The sequence below is a fragment of the Canis lupus genome, chromosome 18 (genome assembly GCF_011100685.1).
Source record: "Canis lupus familiaris isolate Mischka breed German Shepherd chromosome 18, alternate assembly UU_Cfam_GSD_1.0, whole genome shotgun sequence".
NCBI lineage: Eukaryota > Metazoa > Chordata > Mammalia > Carnivora > Canidae > Canis > Canis lupus.
Window position 1 is genome coordinate 16,844,687 of NC_049239.1, and position 17,380 is coordinate 16,862,066.

A 17,380-nucleotide genomic window follows, 5' to 3' on the forward strand; every position below is an offset into this window, starting at 1 on the left:
TGTCATTGTTGCCATTTTAGAGTTGTCATAACTATTGCCAAGTAATTATACACTTGTCACAAAATATACAATAAATCGAATCTTTATGAATCTTGGTGAAAAGTGGTTCAAATGTGAATGCTTAGCGAATCCAGAAAACAATGAGAAAAAATACTCTTTAAGCTCCCTTAAATCCACTCACTATGGTCGAATCTATTGTGTTGACTAGAGAAAATGCACTTCAGCCCTCCTGCACCTGGACTATGTTCATAGCCAAGTTTTCAGTTTTTTAACTGGCATTAAATTACCTAGAAATTGAATGTGTGGAAAATGACAGAAATTCATTTTGCCTCATGAAAGAAATCATTCTATTCCTATTTTGTTTTTTTTTTTAAATAGTACAAAAACCTGTACCTTTAAAGACCATTGACCCAGGATGTAGGAAATATGTATTTCTATATGATAATAGCTATAGCATAGAGAAAGGCTTAGGAAACACAATGATGTGTAGGCTATAAGTCAGTCGATTTCCAATCACTCAATCACACATCTCAGTGTAGTCCAGAAACTCCTATACCAATATATTTTATTTCCAGCCAGACATTGGCTAATTTATGACTCTGCCAACAATGCCATTTTAATTAATTTTATTCATCTTATTTCTCTTTCCTCTGCTCCTCATATCTCATCTATTTGCATTGCCTAGATTTTAATTAAAAAACCTCTCCTCTCTAAGGAGCAATCTGAAGTGGCAAAAATAATCACTTAAAATATTACAGTCATTAAAAAATTGGCTGTGGTGGAAGCCATGCATTTTCAATTTTCCTACAAATGATGTTTTAGCTTCCTTTTAAAGTGCACTTTGTATCTGAATTGTCTGCCACCAGCCAGCTTGGCTATCAAAAATGGTCTTCCAGCTGGGTGGGCTGAGTGACAACTCCTTAATGGAGGAAATGGATGGCTCTCTGCTCATGTGGAGGGGAAGGCATACCAGGCAGATTTCATTCCATCTGCCACCAGCTCTCTGCAAGCTGGCATTGCCCAAATGCCCAATATACTCATTCCAACAAAAAGGATATCGTCAAAAAAATAAATTGTAAAGCTACAGATGCCTGAAAGAAGCATCGGGGCCATTAGACCCCAGGGAGATAATATTAAGAGGTGCCTCAGTGTTCATCTTTGATGAAAACCTAATTAAACTATGGTGGGGGCGATTGCAAGTACTTTTACAAGTACAGAGGTGAAGTCATTAACATTTGCAGCAGAGGATAGGGAGCAACCTTAGAAAAATGTTATCCTGAATTGTGGCCAAGGACTTGTTATATTGAGGAATTTGCACTGATGTTTCCTGTTGATGCTTTTCTGAATGGCAAATTCTTGTCACTTGGCTACACTGTGTTCTGCTTTTCAAGTAAAGGAAACTCATTTAACTGTAAAGTAGGAAAATATTTTCGATTGACAAGTAGAAACAAATATGGACTATATTTAAGGGATTTTTAAAATTTGGAGATCTCCAGAACTTAGAACTATAAAGTATATGTCATTGATCAGTGCTAAAGTAGTGACACAAAGGAAAAATAATTATAATATCATAATTAATGCATATTAGGAGGGCTAGAAATAGAAATATTTAAAGCCATCCTCAGAATTTATACCTTTATTTTGTCCCAAATATATGCTTAGTTACTTGGTATATTTTCACCATAAGTCAGTCAAAAGCTAGAACTCAGGAAATCAAATTTTATGATCATTTGCTCAAAAAAAAAAACCTGACAGATTTTTAGTATACTCAAAATACTCCTGAATTCCAAAATACTCTTGTTTGTATCATATCAAGAGTTTGTGTATCTCACAAAGTTAGACCTTTAACTATCTTTTGAAATTGTTTAGATTTTAATTGTTATTACATAAAAATGACATGAGTTTGAATAAATGTTGAACAAAAGCGGCTGGGTATTAAAATCACTGAGAGCAGTTTCCTGAAATTCTTTTCATATTTTCAATGCACATTTTGCTTGGATTATTAACATAGTATACTGATATTACCCAGTGCAAGTTCATCAGTAGAAAAAAGTGGTAATGGACATCTTGCATTATTAAATTGTCCGGTCTTCAGAGAATTTTTGGTAATCTGCCAAAATTTGGAGGACTTTTAAACTTCTAATTGATGCTTCTGTTTGTCCTAAAAGTGAATGAGTGCTACTGGTATTTTTACCATATGGTATTTTGGGACATACTCTTACATTTTACTAAAGGTTTTAAGTTGATTTGAAAAATTTTAAAGACTGTTCTAATGAGAAACATACTTAAAAATGGATTTAAATATATTTCTATTTCTGTATCACCTACTGCTAAGAGTATGGAATACAACAGCTTATTTTTGGAAAATATATATATCCAGAAATAAAATAAGATTATTGCATAGCACTCGGAAGTTTCAGAAACACATTTCCTCAAGTAATATCACTTGTGCTTCTAACAACACCTCTAGGGAATAGATATTACAGACATCATTCTGTACCCTGAGAAATTCAGGCCTGCAGAGGTTAACTGACTTATACAAAACCATGTAGCTGTTAAGTAGAGCAAACATATTGGAACAGGTCTTCTGGTTCCAATCCTCAGACTTCTTGAGGATGGATAGCAAATGAGTCTTCACTTCTTGTCATCTTGATTGGTTTTGGTTTCTAGGATTTTGTTCTTTTCCAACCTTCATCTCCTCAATTCATGTAAGTGCTGAATTAATTGAGGTAGATTTTAGGGGAGAGTTCAGGCAACCCTGTAACCCAGCAGGCCATGCATTCCCATCCAGAGGCAGAGATGCAGTATCAAACAAGCTGAGGTCCAGGGAATTCTATCCCAGTCCAAATGCATTCGTGCATAAATTCTTAGTTTGGAGAGTTACTGGAAAACCAGGCCCATTCTAAGATTTTTGAGCCTCCATGGCAAATTCTAAAACAGAATTTACGTGGAGCTCTGACTTGCCTTGTAATTGATGTAGGAATCCTCAGAATGAGAACCCTAAACTGTCCCCTTTTAAGAATTTAAGGATTCTTAAATATAGGGCCTATATACAGTCAACCACTAAGTAGGCTTGTTCCTGCTCTCATTCCTGCTCACATGACTCAGGAATACACCAATCTCACACCAACTAGCCCCTATTTTATAGTCCCAATATGACCCTGTTGGTTCGTACTGCCCTGACTCTAAACCTTGAAAACACTGGGTTCAACTCAGAATGGCAGAGACAGAAGCTGTATCTTGATCTCCTTAGCATGGTGGGGAGTCAAGCAGCCATGTGTTGCTGTGTGTGTGTATTCCCAGGCCCTGCTGCCCAGAAAATGACAACCCCATCTTGCTAGGAGAGCAGAGAGGTTGAGCCACCACCCACTGAGCTGTGGCTGTTTACTTTGCATATTGCTTTTTGGGGGTAATGTGTTGCAGCATTGAGGCTATGAAGAAGAGAATATTCACAGAGCAGTACTTTTCCCTCCACACCCAGTGGACTTTGGGCCTATTTAGGAAGGGAGAAGAGAACTAACTGTGAATCTTCCTATAAACCTGACAGACAGGATTGGGATATTTGCAGTGGAAAGACCAGCACTGATTGTTTTAAACCACTGCCCTGTCTGTTTGAATTTAGATTTGGCATCATTATTCTTTCACTACAAGCTGTTAAAGAACAACTCCTTCCCTATAGAAATAATAAAACTATGCCAAAAACTATCCCATTGTCTCTTTCATGGAAACTCACCAAAGACAGAGACCCTACTAGTTTTGGGATCCTATTAGATTAGCATGAAAACTGGGTAACATTTAATTAAGGTGAGTATTAATATTTTTTCAGTTGCTTTATTGATCCTTGATACAGTAAATATGCGGGCACTCTGTAGTCATAGTGTCAAAATGCATATTTGGTAGATAATTTTCAATAAGTATACAATTACAAACGATCTATTCAACTACCAAATCTATTTGGTAACCACAAAATAACTAACTAAAGGTGCTTTAAAATTATTTCTAGTTTTCTAAAACGCCAACTGATTTTAATTTTCTGAAATCAGTTTAACAAGATGCAGTTAAACAATATCTTGTTTTCTAATGACTTTTTTTGCATAAATTTTCCATCTCAGATGAATTAAAATATATATCAAAATCTTAATAATACAAATTTTGGAAGAGTAACAAAACATTTAATTTATAACATGGAATTAAAATGTTAACAAACAACTCTGAGGCAAATGAAACCAAAACTGAAATAATTAAATTGATATTTAGCTGGAAATGACTAAGGTTTCATGTTAAGTAGGTCACTCTTTTTATTACCTAAATATGTCCTTTTAAATTGTAATTAAATTTCATACATATAGATGTTTTATGTATGGCTTTTCCTTAGACAACGACTAAATGTGAAGATAATTGTAAAAAACGTTACTTAGAGTTTGGTGGATTTATTAGGAAAGTAATCTTTGTTATTTTAGTTAGCATTTGTAGTCTTTACAGGATAAAAGTAGTGGACTCTTGGTTTTGTCACCTTTTAACAATTTCTACCTACTATTAAATAAACTGAACCCTAGTTTTCATCAGTTTGTGTGAGTTAGGATCACATATAATGAGCTCAGTTTAGCATCTGTGAATAAACTGTATTCATTGTGGTATGAAGAAGATTCTCAAGCAGGTGATGCTTGCCACACGCTACAGTATTACCTAAGATGATGACAGGTTCTGTGGGTGTATCTTATGTGTTACCACTGTGAAATTACCACACCCCCCAAGATCATATGCCCCGACTCTCTTGAACTTCTGGAAGCTTTACTTAACTCTTTCAAAATAGTACTCTGACTCTTCCTCAATTGATTTTACCAGCCATAACCAGCTTGTCATAAAATGTTTCTTTGCATAAATCACTCCCTTATTTTAGGACACCATGCCAACAGAATATTGTAGAGCTCTCTAAGGTTGTTTTACTGTCAGGCTCCGGTCAAATTCTCAAAATCATGCCTTCTGATCACCTTTGTCACTCATTCATACTTGTCATTCAATTTGGATTTTTATCCATCCTTTAAAGCAGGTTAAAAACCTGTTCATCCATGGAACTTATGCATCTAGACCAGCCCTGGACTGCAATTCTTACCTTTTCTCACTCATTAGCACTTGACATCTGCTGCCTAACATTGAGACCTATTTTTGATATCTCTCAGTGAGACTGGGATTTTTTTGAGAGCAAAGATTATGTATTATTATACTTCATTATAAACCCCTCCCCCCTAACCTTCCTTAATGCCTTCTACATAGTAAATTCTCTGTAAAAGAATAACTGATTACTTGAAAAGGCACAGCCGTATCATTCATTCATTCATCATTGAATTATTCAACAATTTTTTTTAATTTCTACTATATAAGCCAAACATTGTATATACAGCACTGAACAAAATGGACATGATCCCAGCTCTACAGAACTCACAGTCACTGGACCAGATATATTCTGTCCAATTATTTTTCTTCATTTGTATTTCATTTTAAGGGTATATAAAACTTAAAAAGTTGTTTGATCTTTCTTTTACTAGTATTTCTATGTATGTGACTTACTACCAAAAATTAGTTAATAAAAACTTAGATTTATACATAAAAAAAGTAAATATTCAGTTTACTCAGCTCCAGAGTTTGATCTGACCTTTGACTATTCACTTTAAGCTGAAAAAATATAGGTTAAAAAATGTATCACAAGAAACTCTTTTTCTTTATTCGTTGCAAATCTTGTGCTTTGGGGGAGAATAACAAAGATTGTGATTTCCCAGCTCTTCATGGGAGCCATCATGTACTACTTAGGTCTCACCAGAAACTTTTATTCAAGAGGTAGCTGAGAATATACGATCATATCAGGGATTACTTTGACCTTTTCTATATTCCATGTTTTGATTAGCTGGCTATTCTATTCCTATCCCATTTACAGACAAATCGCAAAAGGCTTGAATGGCAAGCCAGAAATATAGAGAATATTGAAAAGGTCAGTGTGATTTAGCCCATAAGCACAGTATTGAAAATATATGACAAGTCATTATCACTCTTAATTCCCATGACAAGGACTAGGTAAAGATGGGAAATTATTCCAATTAAAATATTCTTGTTTCATACTGAAGGCTGACATGGCAAAGCTCAAATGGCCCCTGGACTCCTTTTTTTGTGATAACTTCATAAGTTAGAAAGAAATTGTAATTGAATTAAACAGGACAAAAAAAAAAAAAAGAAGTAACAAGCTCTTCTGATTTTGAGAGTCCATCATAGAGGGAATAATATAGTGACTTTTCTAAAAACTCTAATTATGCATGGGTAAGACAGATCCAGCTACAAAACCAATTCAACAGCCACCCCCTGCTCTCTTTTCACCTACAGCATAGCTGTCAGTCAGAAGGCAACTCTATTTATTTCCACGGAAATGAAGGCAGTGAGTTCAATTTTGCCACCACCCGGGATGTAGATCTTTCTACAGAGGATATTCAAGAGCAGTGGTCAGAAGAATTTGAAAGCCAGCCTACAGGGTGAGTAATTGCTATTCCATGCTGTGTATAGCACTTATATTTATTCCACTGAACATATTTTAAGTGCCTATTATTAAATAGCAAAAGCATAGTTAAATCAATATTGATTATTCTTTTTTAAAGGATTTATTTATTTGAGAGAGAGAGAGAGAGAGAGAGGGAGGAAGGGCGGAAGGAGAGAGAGAGAGAGAATCTTAAGCTACCACTGTGCTGAGCACCCAGCCCAATGTGGGGCTCAATCTCATGACCCAGAGATTGTGACCTGAGCCAAAATCAAGAGTCGGGTATTTAACCGACTGAGCCACTCAGGTGCCCCAAAGCTGATTGTTCTTACAGACAGGACAAATAGTTACACTTGCCCTAAACATTCTTCATTAAAGAATCAACTATTTTTCTATGTAGTAAAAATTTATAATTACAAATACCTTTTAACTGCAGTTGAAAACGTTTTCTTCAATGTGTATAGAAGACAAAATCTTTCCACTACTATTATATTGAGACTTTCAGTCTTCTTCCTGGAGATTTATAGATGCTGCTACTTGATTTTTAGTGGAATGTGGTTTTGATCTATAAAAATTGTTTAGGGAGTAAAATTTATTTTTGAGAGTTTTTTTTAAGATTTTATTTATTTGAGAGTGAGAGCACAAGCAGGGGGAGTGGCAGAGGGAGAGGGAGAAGCAGACTCCCCACTGAGTGCAGAGCCTGATGCAGGGCTTGATCCCAGGATGCTAGGATCATGACCTGAGCTGAAAGCAGGCGCTTAACCAACTGAGGCACCCAGGTGCCCCTCTTTGAGAGATTTCTGAAGGAGAAATATGAGCTGATGTTGACGAAGAAGAGAGCTAAAGCAATGAGCATAGTTTGGTGGTAGTATTTTCTGGCCATTCTGAGCGAGGTGCCTTCTTCTAGGTCCTGTGGCCCTTAAGATATTTCCTACCAATGAGCAGCATTTTCCTGGAAGTTAGAGTTGAAAAAAATTTGCAGGTTCAGAGAATCTAAATTCATAAGGTAGTGTTAGTGGAAAGCAAACTCTAGAAATGTTTTCAGTAAACACATGTGATCAGAATACCAGGTCTTTATTGTTTAGTATGTGTTTTCTAAGACTCTGTTGAAGATGAATGAAATTAACATAAAATGTAATTTTATAATGAATATAAGATAGCAATAATTTAAGTATTAATAGTGAGAAACTTTCCAAAAACAGCATTTGAGGGAGTCATGTCTCTCTGATCTCAACAAATTAAATCAAAATTGGATGGGACTTGTCAGTGCCCAAGAGACAAGAAGGCCATGGCTCTCTTGGGCTCCCTGCTTCTTTTGCATTGTCCAGGAACTGTATTCAGACCCAATGGGACAGAATCTGGCCAGCAGCCTGATCTACCACTGCTGCTGTGACCTTCAGCTACTCCAATGGAGTCTTTCACTGTTGAAAGCTAGATTTCTGCTGTGGCTGACCCAGCCCTGCCTTAAGGATGTCCAGCCTGTGGCAGGCCAAGTATACCTCTGAAGGAGGCTGACACTCTGAGGGAACTCATTCCTTCAGAGCCTAGCAGTGCTGCTCAAAACTCTTCAGTCCCTAAACCTTTTCTCCTTGGAAGGTCCTGGCATACTTGAAGTTCCATGCCCAGTGTGGCTCGAGTGTCTCCTTGAGGAACCAGCAACTCCTGTTCCTTTGTTCCATCCCTAGGATTTCCCCAAGAGTCGGGCTTCTTTCCTTGTTATACTACACAGGGAGTGTTCCATTCCCCTTACAAATCAATGCGCTTTGATAGTGTCCAAAATTTTGACAATGCAAGCAAGGCTTCTTTACCTACATTTTGGAGATAAGGAACCATTACCAGTATATCAGTTCTCCCTTTCTGATTCCTGATACAAAATATCAATTCAAAAAAAATATATATATATATATATCAATTTAAACCCCTTTCCTGGTTATGGAGCTTGACTGCCTATGAGAGAATCCCAAATCTTGAAGCACAAGAGATTCATTGACCTCCACTTCTTCATCTCTCCAAGCTCATACCATCCATGTGGAAGTGAAGTCATCCTCTTCAGTGAGACCCATATCCCCTGGGGGCACAGATGCTTCCCAGTGATATCCAGCCCCTATCCCTCTAAAGCAGAGATAGAAACACAAGTCTAATCTCCAGAAGGACAACTATCATACTCACATAAAACCCTATCTACCTCTCTCCTGAAGTCTTTAATGTTACTACTCTTATTCTTCTGGGGTGAGATAAAATTTATTTTTAATTATAGCCTTCATATCCACCTAGGTCCCTGTCCCATAATGCTTTCTTTTCCTTTTTTTTTTTTCCAGCTTGTTGTATCATCAAAGCTTGTCTATAAAAGAACAAAAGAAAAGCCTTTTTTAGATGGATTAATGGTCCATCCAGCAATCTGCTAAGAACATTAGTGAAAATTTAGTACAAGCAAATAGAAAACCATGAATTAAGCTTTAAAAGGAATTGATTTTATATTAGAAGAAATCCAACATATCTTAGAAAATTAGTTCAGAGACATAGCTTGCAAAAAATTATTCCAATTAACAGAGCAGACATTCCTTTTCACAGAGCACTAATGATATAAGAGAATTTGTGGCTAAACCAAATCATTTGTCTCCCAAAACAAAGAGGGAACTAAAAGCAGTTATGCTTGAAAAAAGAACTAAAGTCAGTACAGACACAGAGGAACATCAAAACAAATGCCATTCACTCAGTGACTCAGGTGGTTTCAATTATGCTCTTTGGCCACTTCTCAGTACTGAGGATGTATCAGGGTTTTGGCCACAGTTAAGAGGCTAATACTTTCAGGCCACACTATTGTCAGCAGGTCTCTGTTCCAATAACGCAGAATAATGTGCTTGACGAAAGCACCTGTGCCACTCTAATTGATATACAATTAATTCATCTAAGTTCTAAAAGCAGTAAATTACTCTAGCAACTACATCTTAGGTTTATTTGTAGTTTTTCCCCTAGGAAAAGGATATCAGGCCACACACCCCCAGATTTACCTCATTGTTGCCCTCATCTGGTTGCCCAGTGATCCTTCTTGGCATTATATTATAAAGGTATAAAAGGATAAGGAGAGGATCTAGTGTTTTCTGTGTTTGCAGTTATGATAAAAATCCTAGTTTAGTCCATGAATGTGTGTGTGTGTCTGTCTGTGTGTCTGTCTCCCCTCTCCACATCCCATCTAGTCACTCCCAAGTGTTGCTTTATTGGTTTAGGAAGAATGTTGTCATGATAACTTTAAATCCTAGCTTCAGGGAAAAAAGACTGTCACAAAACTAAATTAATATGAAATATTTTTACAAAACTACAGTAAGATCTAACAAAGAAAAACATATTAAGAATTTGGTAGTGAAATTCTTTGTGTTTTGTTTAACCAACCAGATTTACCAAATATTTGTCTCATTCTTCAACTCAGTCTTCACCACCCACACTGATAATTTATCATTATTGGCTCACCTGCTGAAACAGACAAAAAATGTAGATAGTAAATCCCCACTGTACTCAAGAGCAACCAATTGAATTGATTGAGCTCTTAGTTTTGAGGTCACTTTTTAAAAAATAAAAAAATGTAAATAAATTGTTAACATATATATATGTTAAAATATAATATATATATTTTCACTTCTGTTAACTGCATTTTTCTTCCATTAGAATTATGAAAGAGAAAACATGAATATACAGTCCTCTCTAATAATTTCAAAACACTTCATATGAATGTTAAAGAAAGAAAAGAAAGCCACAATTTTTGGAATCCAGTTTCCCAAATATTCCTGTTTTCTCACATTTGAGTCAAACTATTTGATCTCACATCACTAGGATGATGAGAGCTGTTTGCCTCTCATATCACAAAGCTGTCCTAAATCCAATGTTGATAGGTTTATTTTTTAAGTGGGATCGTAAAGGTTTTTTTCCTCTTTTTCCTAAAGAAGACACATCTGTTACTTCAGCAAGAGAGAAACTTTAATGGATACACTGATAATTTATGAGTCTTTCTAAGCTTTGGCTTAACCTTACAAACACATCATTTAATTGGCAACCACCATATCTCACCTCGCTGAAACTGCCTTTAGGTGGGAGAGAGCTTGGTAGAAAAACACCCTGCTATAATATAGATTTCGTATACTGCTCTTTCATTCCAAATGCAAGCATTGTATGTTTTTGCTATTCAAATACCTTTCTTTACTTACGTCACTAGAATATTCATGTTCAAGAAAAACTCCACAAATGTAATGAATATTAGAATATTGAATCAAGTCAGTGTGCTTCAGTCTTCTCCACTTGCTCCAAATCCTTGGAAATTACAGAAAATGAGCAAACATATCTATAACGACACCATGAAACAAACAAGTAAAAAAAAGTTGCCCTAGTTGGGTTAGGAATTAAAAGGATGGTACACAAAAAGAGAGAGAGAGAAAGAGATCTGATGGAAGGAGGGAATTATAGCCCCAAACACATGTTGAATAAGACACTAAAAAAGACGTCTCAGCACTGCTCCAGGACACAGATGCTGGGCATGGGAATCAGGATGGGGCTCTGAAGTACTGCTATCGGGATTGCCAAGCAGGTGTGTCCCTTAATACACCTCCTTCCAAGTAGAGGCTTCTCTTCCCAGGAACAAGCAATCAATGTGGACACTTGGAACAGAGAAGTAGGGTAATGTAGGTGACTGGAAACCTCAAAAGGAATAGAGATGCCCCTCATGGTAGTCCCACCTAAAGGCCCGTCTGCCTCCATCAGTAGCCATTTTTATACCAAAACAACAACAAAAAATAATAGATACAAATTTAAGCAAATGATCTAGAATCAACAAATCTGAGGAAAAGTCAACTCCATTTAAACATCATCAAACCAAAGAATGAAGGTCTGAGAAAACAGAAGTAACAATATAAACAAATGGAGATTTTATAAGAAGCATAATTAATATCCTCAAAGGGATAAGAGTGCATACTGCATTTGAGAATTTAAAACAGATTTTGTGAGGAAACAATAGAGATGTGAAAAATAAATTAGAAGATTGTTGAAACAAATATAATGGATTTTTTCTCCACTGATTACCAGCATAGGCATAACTGAAGAACAAATTAATGAGCTAGAAATTTGGGTGTTGAAGTCTATCCAAAACTTAAGGTCCTTGGATATAAGAAAAAACGATGTAAAGTATAGGGGGGAAATTGGCTTTTCTGATGTTAGAAAAATGGGAATTCCAGAAAGAGAGATCAGAGAGAATATATTTTGATTGAAATATTCAAAGTTATTACTGAAGAAAAGGTCCCAAGATTGAAAAAAAGAAGAAAGAAAAGACATAGTTCCTGTGAATGAAATGTTTAGCAAGGTGAATGGGAACATATCCAGTCCTAGAGCATCAGAAAGAAACTTCAGAACATTGATAAAAGAAGAAATCCTAAAAACTTCTAGGTGAGATTCATAGTACTTTTCTTGGTAGCACTAAGCATAAGTTTGTTTAAAAAAAAGAAAGAAAGAAAAAAGTTATCTAGTTCTGAAAAAAATTATTTGGAACGTAAAATTCTTCTCCAGTCAATTATCATACAAATATTAGGAAAAAGCTAACTTTTTTACTCCTATACATATATATATGAACCTCATGGTAACCGTGTTTTTTGTACATAACCAAAAACCTACAATAGAAACACAAAAAATAAGGAGAGTGGAACCCCAACATAACTCTAAAGAAAACCATGAAACTACAAAGGAAGAGACCAACAGGAAAAGAAAGGAACAAAGAAAAACAACAACAACCAGAAAAATAACAACAAAATGACAATAAGTACATACTTATAAATAATTACTTTAAATGTAAACGGACTAAATACTCCGATCAAAAGACATACATTGACTAAGTGGATTTTTTTAAAGATTTTATTTATTTATTCATGAGAGACACAGAGAGAGAGAGAGGCAGAGACATAGGCAGAGAGAGAGGCAGGCTGCATGCAGGGAGCCTGATGTGGGACTCGATCCCGGGACTCCAGGACCACATCCTGGGCCAAAGGCAGCCACTAAACTACAGAGCCATCCAGAGATCCCCTAGCTAAGTGGATTTTTTTTAATCCTTTTTTATATTCTATCTATAAGAGAGTCATTTCAGATATAGAGACACACCCAGACTGAATGTGAAGGGATGGAAAAAGATATTCCATGCAAATGGAAATGAAAAGAAAGTAGAAGTAGCAGTACTCATTTCAGATAGAATAGACTTTAAAACAGACTGTAACAAAAGTCAAAGAAGGACTTTATATGACAATAGGGTCGATCCAGGAGAGGATATAACATTCATAAATATTTTTGTACCCAACATGGCAGCACCTAAATATATAAAGCAAATATTAACAGACATAAAAGGAGTGATTGACAGCAATAGAATAATAGTATAAGACTTTAATACCCCACTTACCTCGGTAGATAGGTCATTTAGACAGAAAATCAATAAGGAAACATTTACCTGAAACAACTCATTAGGCCAGGTGGACTGAATATATATGGGGAGAACATTTTATCCAAAAACTGCAGAACAGACACTCTTTTCAGATGTACATGGGACATTTACCAGGACGGCTCATATGTTAGGTCACAAAACAAGTCTCAGTAAATTCAGGAAGACTGAAATCATATCAAGCATCTATTCTAACCATAACAGCATAAAACTTGAAATCAACTACAAGAACAAAACTAAAAAAAAACAAAAAAACAAAAAACACAAACACATGGAGACTACACATTTACTAAACAACCAATAGTTCAATGAAGGAATCAAAGAAAAAATTAAAAAAATACTTTGAAACAAATGAAAATTAAAATACAACTTTTCAAAATCTTTGTGACACAGCAAAAGCTGCACTAAGAAGGAAGTTCATGGTGATGCAGCTTACCTCAAGAAACAAGAAGAATTCCAAATAAGTAATCTAACTTTATACTTAACTAGAAAAAGAAGAACAAACCCCACGTTAATAGAAGGAAGAAAATAATAAAGATCAGAGTAGAAATAAATGAAATAGAGATTAAAAAAAAACATAGAAAAGATGAATGAAACTAAAAGCTGGTTCTTTTAAAAGATAAACAAAATCAATAAAACTCTAGCCAGACTCAAGATCTTTTATCAAGAGAGGATCCAAATAAATAAAATCAGAAATGAAAGAGGAAAAATTACAACTGACATTACAGAAATACAAAGGATAATAAGCAACTACTATGAATAGTCACATGCCAAGAAATTGGAAAATCTAGAAGAAATGGATAAATTCCTAGAAACACAGTCTTCCAAAACTGAATCACAAACAAATAGAAAATCTAAATAGACCAATTACAAGTAATGAAATGGAATTTAAATAAAACTTTCAACAAATAAAAGGCCAGAACCAGACAGCTTCACAGTTTGAATTCTACCAAACATTTGAAGAATAGTACCTATCATTCTCAAATTATTCCAAAATATTGATCCAAGCTCATTTTTTGAGGCCAGCATTGCCCTGATACCAAAACCAGATAAAGCCACCACCAAAAAACAAACAAACAAACAAACCAACAGGCCAGTATCCCTAAGGAGCATAGATGCAAAAATCCTCAAAAAATCAGCAAACTGAATTTGACAACAGGATCGTACACCATGACCAAGTTAAATTAATAACAGGGGTGCAAAGATGGTTCAACATCCACAAATCAATCAACATGATACATTAACAAAACCAAGAATAAAAATCATATATTCATCTTAATAGATGCAGAAAAGCATTTGACAAAATTCAAAATCTATTTATAGTAAAAACTTTTAACAAAGTGGATATTGAGGAAACATACTTCAATGTTATAAAGGCTGCATATGGCAAATCCATAGCTAACAATCATACTGAAGGTTGAAAGGCTGAAAGCTTCCTCTAAGATCAGAAACAAGACAAGTATGTCAGCTCTCACCTCTTTCATGAAACATAGTATTAGATCTCCTAGCTACAGTAATTAGGCAAGTAGAAGAAATAAAATAATCCAGATTAGAAAAGAAGATGTAAAATTGTCATTGTTTGTAGAGGACATGATAATTTATAAAGAGAGAACCTAAAGCCTCCACAAAAAAAAGCTGTTGGAACTAATTAATTAAGTTGCAGGATATGAAATCGACATACAGAAATCTGTTGCATTTCTATACACTAATAACAAGCTATCATAAAAAGAAATTAAGAAAACAAGCCCATGTACAAATGCATCAAAAAGGATAAAATACCTGGGAATAAATATAACCAAGGAGGTATAAGACTTGCTCTGGCGTTTATGAAAGAAATTGAAGAAGACACAAATAAATGAAAAGATATACCATTGATTGAAAGAAAAATCTTCCTGAAGTGCCCATGCTACCCAAAGTAATCTATGCATTCAGTGCAATGCCCATCAGAATATCTATGGCATTTTTCACAGAACTAGAACAAAGAGTCCTAAAATTGTTATTTAAAAAAAGACCCCAAATAGCTAAAGCAATCTTGAGAAAGAAGAACAAAGCTGGAGGTTTTTCATTCTCTAGTTTCAAACTATGCTATAAGTGATAGTGATAAGAACAATATAGCCCTGGCACAAAAACAGACTCAAAGATCAATGGAATAAAATAAAGACCCTAGAAATAAACCCACAATTATATGGTCAATTAATCTATGACAAAGGAGGCAAGAATCTATATACAATGCAGAAAGGACTATCTCTTCAATAGATGATGTTGAGAAAACTGGATAGCTACATGCTAAAGAATGAACCTGGGCCACTTTCTAATACCATATATAAAAATAAAATCAAAATGGATTAAATGCTTGAATGTAAGTTTGCAATCATAAAATTCCTAAAAGAAAACATAGGCACTAAGCTCTCTGATAGTGGTCTTAGCTCTTAGCAGTGGTTTTTTTTTTTTTTTTTTTTTTTTAGACCTGTCTCCAGCAAGGGCAATAAAAGCTAAAATAAACAGTTACATGTAACTAAAAGTTCTTGTGCTATGAAAGAAGCCATCCACAAAGCAAAAAGACCACCTATTGAATGGTTGAAGATACTTGCAAATTACATTATCCAATAAGAGGTTAATATCCAAAATATGTAAAGAACTTACACAATGCAATATCAAAAGAACCCAAACAACTCGATAATTATTGAAATTGGATATTACATACATGGTATTTCATTGTTACTTTTCTCTCTACCTTTGGATGTAATGTACAGCATAGAGAATATAGTCAATAATATAATAACTATGGAGACATGTTTATCATGAGGATCTTTTCATAATATATAAAAATATTAAATCACTGTGAAGCAAATGGTGGGTATTTGTCATTTCTAATGGCTGAGTAATATTCCATTGTATACATGATCTACACCTGAAACTAATAGGATATTGTATATCAATTATACTTCAATTGGGAGGAAAAATACCCTTTTAGACACACAGGATTCAAACTCAAAAAGTTTATTACATCCCAAACCCTCTCTGAAAGAATTACTAGAAGGTATATTCCTGGAGAACATATTCCAGGAGAAATATGATAGATTCAAGAAAGAGTAGTGATCAAAGAAAAAAAGTAAAGCCTGTAGTTCAGTCCAAATAGGTGTTGATTATTAAAAAGTTTTAATAAAGATTTGAAATTAAAGCTTAAATGACCTCAACATGAGAGGTACAGAGGGAAAGTGACAAGAAGAAAAGAAGAGTAAGGAAGTAAAATACTGCCAAAATTCCTAGCTTGCTTGGTGTGAGGACATAGATTTGGGATAACTCTTAATGTTAATAATAATAATAATAATGTTAATAGAAAACTGTAAGTGTAAATATGTGTGTTGAAAAATCAGATTAGCCAGATTAGGCTATGTAACTTCTGAGGCATCAGGGTAACATGGACCCAGATGACTCAGTCTCATATATGCCAGAAAAGTAACAAAAGTAAGCAGTAAAAAACAGTATAGATAGAAAACAGAAAACAGTTTGTCAGGTATCCATCTAAATATATCAGTAACCCAATAAATTTTACTGAATCATATTCATTTATTAAATGAGATTTTCAAAGTAAGTTTTTAAAAGTAAGCTATATATTTACAATAACACAAGAAATTGAAAAAAAAATCAAAGAAGAGAAACAAATATACCAGGCAAGCACAACAAAAGAAGGAGGCCTATTAATATCATATAGTTTGAATCAAATCAAATAAAATTCAGATTTAAGCACTAAAAGGGCTAAAAGGGAGATATTTTATGCAACAGTATATGTGGAGTACTGGCCACAATGCATCGCACATAATAAGCAATCAAAAAAAGTAAGAATTAGTTGTTATTCCAACTATAATTACTATTGGTATTGAGATATGAAGAAAGTGGTGCTCAAAGGAAAATTCTACTCAAATTAATTAATGAGGTATAGAAGAAAACACAAAGTTGAATCGGCCAATGAAACCTAAATTGGATTCTCAAAATAAACCAATGAAGTGTCATTAAGAAAAAAGACCATATTAGTTAAAGTGATAATTGGATATATTTTAAAACCATGGAAGTGCTAAAATGGATCTGAGTAATCTTGTTGCAAGCTGTTAAAAAACGTATTTTACATCTTTCTCATTCTGGTTTGTTTTGGGCCTGGGTTTTCTCTTTAAGCAAGTTGTTTTTCTACTTTAAAATATAAACAGTAAAATTTTAAGTAACAAAAAAGTAAGCGCTATGTTGTTCTGGACTCTTTCATAGAAATTAAATTTTAAACACTTGATGTACAGCACATTTACACAGCATCTTTGCTTTAGTTCTGCCATTCTTGAGTTGGTTACTAGTGCCCCTCTAAACCAGCTGTCCATGCGAGCATCCAGAAAACAGCAACTGGCTTC

At 34.7% G+C, this 17,380-nt stretch overlaps 1 protein-coding gene across 1 annotated transcript in view; it reads left to right on the forward strand.

Annotated features, from left to right (window-relative positions):
• Positions 1–17,380, forward strand: part of RELN (reelin) — a 481,015-nt gene that overhangs the window by 289,491 nt on the left and 174,144 nt on the right. Inside the window, 1 exon segment of the mRNA XM_038562771.1 lies at positions 6,373–6,518. Coding sequence (XP_038418699.1) covers positions 6,373–6,518 — 146 coding nt within the window.